Source organism: Dipodomys ordii, unplaced genomic scaffold (assembly GCF_000151885.1).
Source record: "Dipodomys ordii isolate 6190 unplaced genomic scaffold, Dord_2.0 Scaffold117, whole genome shotgun sequence".
Lineage (NCBI taxonomy): Eukaryota > Metazoa > Chordata > Mammalia > Rodentia > Heteromyidae > Dipodomys > Dipodomys ordii.
The window spans coordinates 2,508,297-2,514,351 of record NW_012267333.1 but is presented as its reverse complement, the minus strand read 5'-3'; the positions used below and the strand labels follow the sequence as shown (position 1 = coordinate 2,514,351).

General features: G+C 41.5%; 1 protein-coding gene across 1 annotated transcript; it reads left to right on the top strand.

Annotated features, from left to right (window-relative positions):
• The first annotated feature begins 5,030 nt into the window (after positions 1 to 5,030).
• On the top strand, positions 5,031 to 5,987 carry LOC105995299 (olfactory receptor 5A1). The gene has a single exon (XM_013029006.1). It carries the CDS (start codon positions 5,031 to 5,033, stop codon positions 5,985 to 5,987), a length of 957 nt encoding a protein of 318 aa, XP_012884460.1.
• Positions 5,988 to 6,055: the final 68 nt, after the last annotated feature.

Here is a 6,055-nt window from a genome sequence, read left to right as displayed (position 1 = left end):
CTTTAAGTCTTTAGTCCATTTATTAATAGGGTTGTTTCTTTGTCATATGTTTTTTATCACAGAAAAAAAGAAAAAGAAAAATCAAAGCAAATGAGCACTAAGCTTAGATTTTTTTCTCTGGGCTTTGCTTCAAACGAATTCAAATAATCTCATTAAAATGACTAGACTAAAACCTTAAATGAACATAAAAGCAAATAATATTTTATACTCTTTTTTTTCTTTTGTTGGTCTTGATTCACGGCCAAGGCGCTGTCCCTGAACTTTTTTCCCCCTGAGCTTTTTTGTTCAAGGCTAGCACTCTACCACAGCTGTACTTCTGGTTGTCTGGTGGTTAATTAGAAATAAAGACTATCACATTCTTTCCTGCCCAGGCTGGCCATGAACTGAAAATCTTTAGATCTCAGCCTCCTGAGTAGCTAGGATTATAGGAGTGAGCCACCAGCACCTGACATAGTTTGTACTCTTAAGAAGTAAAGAATCCCAATGAGGTAAATTTTGGAATCCATCTCAAAGCATGAACAGGGCTTAGCATGGGGGAGAGTCTCAATAAGTTTTCATCTGTTCCACATACTTCAAGATAAGCAGGTTGCATGAAGGAATGGAAGAAGGTTGGTAAATTTATATTCACATGCTGGTAGTCTTGGCCATGCTTAAACAGACTGTTCACCCTGCTCTTAGATTCTATTCTCATGAGTTTCTTCCTCAAGTGTTGCCAAAAGATACCTTGATTAGCCTCCGGAGGTTGAAAGACCTGGCCGTGGAGATGGAAGCATTAATAATGGTTTGTGTTCTAGACAACCCCGGAGAGCAATTAACTACAAAGCCCTGAAGTTTAGGAAATGCATGCTTTCCTCTTTCATAAGCACCCTCTAGGGCCAATGTAAGAAAACATTTCCAAGGAGGGGAAAGAAAGGACCCTCCCCTAAGTGTACTCCCAACTCCTTTTGAAACACCTTCAAAACGGACCCCAAATGTAGATACAAGTGGACACCAGCATTACAGCCCCTTTCCTCCCTTTGTACCTCCTTCCGTCCATTCACTCCATCACTCTATCCACAAACACACCTTCTCTGCACCAAGTAGTCATTTTGACCCTTGAATAAACAGGTTGAAGTAACATCTCAAAGCCATTAACGCTATGGACCCAGGATGCAGCGACTGTAATCTGTTTAAACTCTTACCAAAGTAGGACAGCTCACAAAAGGCATCAGATCAGTGAAGACAGAAGAGGGAGAAGGTCAGTGCCATCTTATTGTCTTGTTTTTATCATCATACCAAGATTAATCTCGCTGGTGACGTACCTTCCTCCTGCAACCCGATGTAGAGGGCCAAGGACTGTTTGGTGTATAGTGTTTCTCCTTCTACCTTTCAATTATATCTGCCTTTCCTTCAACATCAGCCCAATCCGGATGGGGTTTTTGGGAGGGTGCTTTTTGAAGAACGACTCTACTTATAGAGCAGCTTCACGTTCATAGCAACACTGAGCAGAAGATAGAGAGATTTACCATATACCCCCTGAATATCCTCTCCACCATCAGCATCCTGGAACATGGTACTGAACCTACTTTGCTGAACCTGTTTTGCTAGAGCAGTATCACCAAAGCGCACGGCTTACGTTGGGTTCTCTCTTGGCACTGGGCATTGTACAGGTTCAGGCACATAAAAAATGATATTTTCCCACCACTATGGTATTATACAGAAAGGTTTCAATCCTGGGTCCTCTGCCTATATTCCCCCTCAGTTTTGGCAATCGTTGCTCTTTTTATTTCTTTAGTGTTGTCTTTTTCGGACTATTTGGAATTGTATAGTTATCTAGTTTTTTTTTTTTTACAGAAGGAAACATTTCTTTCCCCTGGCAATAAATATTAAACATTCCTTGACATCTTCCCATGGACCAAAAACTCCTTTTTTTTCAGGAATATATTTTTCAGAATGCCCACCGTATAGCTTTTAGTTTTGAAGTGTTCATGATCAGCATTTGTGTTTTTAAGTAGACTGTGGCACTATTGAGCTAACAGATTTTAGGTTTTTGCAAAATCTTCTGAAACTCTCTATATGTGAGCCTTTTTTAATCCAGTTCAAAAGTGAAATTCAATATAACAGAAATTCAAGATTCACAGTAAATTCTGGTTTTTTACTTCTGATAATTCTATGTTCTTGATTTATTGGTTGAATACTTCAATAGTTTTCCCCTTTGCATTGTTTCACTAATAACTAAATATTTAGAGACTGGACACTTCTCTATAGTTATCTCTTAAAGGAATCATATTAGTAAGAAAACTCATGTTTTCTCTAATAAGTAATTGATCATTAAAGACTCAAAAATATGAACTGACATATTAACTTTATCAATGTGTTATCAATGCATCAGAATTCTGTGAAAGGCAAACCCAGCATGTTATTGAAGACTAAGGTAAAACAGACATGAAAATATTCTCTTTTTTTCTTTCTTTCTTTTTTTTTTTTTGTCAGTCGTGGGGCTTGAACTCTGGGCCTCTCCCTAAGCTCTTCAGCTCAAGGTAAGCACTCTATATCACTTGAGCCACAGCACCACTTTTGGTTTTCTGGTGGTTAATTGGAGCTAAGAGTTTCACAGACTTTCCTGCCTAGCTTGCTTCGAACTGTGATCCTCAGATCTCAGCCTCTTGAGTAGCTAGGATTACAGGCGTGAACCACCAGTGCCCAGCGAAAACAGTCTTCTTAAAAGCTAAATTCATTCTAAAGATGGACATTTTCTCATCATGATCACCTGAGCAATGCCACACAGTAAGACATTAAAGAGCCTGATTTTAGAATTACAGCCCAGTTTTGGTCTGCTGTACTGTCCTTTGATGAGCTCTGAAAATATATGTAACCCTTTGCAACCAGGAAAAGAACTAAAAGAATAAAATTCCTAAAGGAATTTCTATGCCATTAACCAAAGCCCCCAGCTATTAGTGTCTGAAGAATGATTTGGGAGGCCTGTACTATAGATAGATTTCATATTCCATATTTTCCAAACCCTGAAAAGATCTTTAACCTCCCAAGCCCTCTTCTTATTTTTTAATTTGATAGATGCTTTGAATTTTACCTTCTGAATCTCAATTGTTAGATTAAAGTCTTGCCTCCTTTTAAATTAGCTCCTCTCCTTGAGAGGGAATCCCACAGTTTCAGCAATCACTTGTGTTTGAGTAAAAGAAAGGACCTGGAAGAGCAAGAGAAACAGAGACCACACCCATCTTTCATTCCATGTGCTATAAGCAGGGAAATGAGAGTTGGACCACATGGTATTTCTAGGCTCAGACCATGTAGCTGTTTTCCTGGATAGGGTACCTGCAACTTTCCCAGGACTGTGCTGCAGGCTGCCATCATCTCTGAAATTCTGAGATGCTGGGGATAGTGACCCAACTCCAGTGGCTCCACTGGGCACTGCTTTGCTAGAGCTTCTCTGTAGCAGCTCTGCTCCCATGGCAGATTTCTGCCTGAGCTCCTAGACAGTTCAGTCCAGCATTTGCATTCTGCACACACTTGCAAATAGCCCCTGTGAGCATCATCAAGCTAACTGACTGTGTCCTCCAGAGCTATGGCCCAAGCTTCAACAAAGGCCACTTGAGCTATGGCTGGAGTGGCCAATGATCACTGCACTCAAATGCATGGGACCAGAATCTCGAAGTAGTCTATTCAGTGAAAATGAGCTCTCCTTCCACCAGCCTTGAGTCTGTTCTGCTCACCTGGAGCTCTGAATCTGTGGTGAAAAACACTCCCCCACTCTTACCCCAGTTTCTGTAGGGTTTGGGGGGACTTTTTCCCATCATCTTGATGATGAGCAACTTGTTGCTTTGTTTTCAAGTTTACAATATGAACTTTATTTTTTCATTCTGCACATGTCTGGCTTGCTAATTATCCAAATTACCCAAATTTGAGTATTCCACTTTTTTTAGGTTTTTTCCATTTTTTTCTCAAGCAGATTTATTTTTTATAGCTTTTGATTTCAAGTTCTAAACAAACAAATAAAAAAAGGAATTCAGGGTTCAGTGCTTATCATCTAGTGAATGCTTCTTTTTTCCCTCAGAAGAGATACTTGTGGAGAAATATTTATTTTTTAATGTTCTCCTATGAAATTTCCAGTGCATATCATCAAAGGATTTTTTTAGTGGCAGTCTTAAGTGAATTTAACTTCTTCTCAATACTATGTCTGCACAATCAATGAAAAGAAACCATCACCCTTCATGCAGCCTCTTCTACATTGCACCTAGAAATTCCTGACAGACATACAAGCCCATCCCTCTTCAGTTCCACCATCCTTAAAACCCCAGCACACAGACCCAACTCAGCTATGGTCTTTGCAACTGTATTGTGAAGAAGACCTTGACTCTTATTGCAAATAAGATATTCTTCATTTCCACCTGAGACTCTATCAGAATGACTTCTGCTGCTCATATTTCTAACTACATTCAGTTCCTGATCCCTTAAATAACTTCTCTACCACTTGAGCCAAGTGTTTTAGTGGGTACTTCGAAGAAGGAGTTAGTAAACTTTTCTGCCTAGGAGTCCCTGAGCTATCATCCTCTGAATCTCAGCCTTCTGAGTACTAACGTTACAGGCATGAGCCACCAGTGCCCAACTCACAGGTAATTCCTAGGATGTTTCAGAGTTTCTCTACTCTTCCAGTGAGCTGTGGAGACATGAGTTGATACTGAAATGTCTGAATCTCTCTGCTATAATCTGCTGCACAAATATTCAAGGCTATGACTGTAATTGCTGAGAGACATAGGAGAAGAGAGGTAACAGGAAAGGGAGAGGGGAAGGAAAAGGAAAGGAGGAAGGAGGAGAGAATCCTCTGCCTTCTCTATCATGCACTTGTAATATGGTTTTTTGTTGTTTTTTTTTAAAAAAAAACATGTTTGCTTTTGTCCTTCCTTTTTTGGTACTGGGGATCAAACCCAGGACACAGCACTTGCTAGGCAAGCGCATTGCCGCTGAGCTATGTCCCAGCATTGTAATGTGGATTGTCATTATCAACCCAGGTCTGTCTGTGGCCCTTGTGATCCATGGGAAACCTGTCTTTGAATAAGGCCTGGAATAGCTCATCAGTGACCGTGTTCATCTTCCTGGGATTTGCAGATCATCCAGAACTCCAAGCTGGACTCTTTGTGACTTTCCTGGGCATCTATCTTGTAACGCTGGCCTGGAACGTGGCTCTCATCTTTCTGATCAGAGGTGACACCCGTCTGCACACACCGATGTACTTCTTCCTCAGCAACTTAGCCTTCATTGACATCTGTTACTCTTCTTGCGTGGCTCCTAAGATGCTTATTGACTTCTTCCAAGAGAGGAAGGCTATATCATTCCTAGGCTGCGCTGCCCAGTTTTTTTTCTTTGTTGGCATGGGTCTGACTGAGTGCATTCTCCTGACAGCCATGGCCTATGACCGCTATGCAGCCATCTCTAGCCCCCTTCTGTATACAGCCATCATGTCCCAGGATGTCTGTGTGCGGATGGTAGCTGGGGCATATGTCTGTGGCTTCCTGAGCTCTCTGATACAGGCCATCTCCATATTCCGACTCCACTTCTGTGGACCAAATGTCATCAACCACTTTTTCTGTGACCTCCCTCCAGTCTTGGCACTTTCTTGCTCCAACACCTTCTTTAGTCAAGTGGTGAATTTCCTCGTGGTAGTCATTGTTGGGGGAACATCATTTCTCATCCTTCTGATCTCCTACAGCTACATAGTGTCCGCTGTCCTGAAGATCCACTCTGTAGAAGGTCGGTGGAAAGCCTTCAGCACGTGTGCCTCACACCTGATGGTAGTGACCCTGTTGTTTGGGACCGCCCTTTTCATGTACCTGCGACCCAGTTCCAGTTACTCATTCAGCAGGGACAAGGTAGTGTCTGTGTTCTATTCTCTGGTAATTCCCATGCTGAACCCTCTCATCTACAGTTTAAGGAACAAGGAAATCAAGGAGGCCCTGTGGAAAGCGATGGAGAAGAAGAAAGTGTTTTGCTAAGTGAGGCTGTGGAAATACATCGTCCACATTGCTGGAGATGCACATGATCTACATCATCTCCACCTATG

What these genes read in the sequence shown, in the direction of transcription:
- LOC105995299 (XM_013029006.1), top strand. Translation starts at nt 5,031, where the DNA reads ATGGGAAACCTGTCTTTGAATAAGGCCTGGAATAGCTCATCAGTGACC.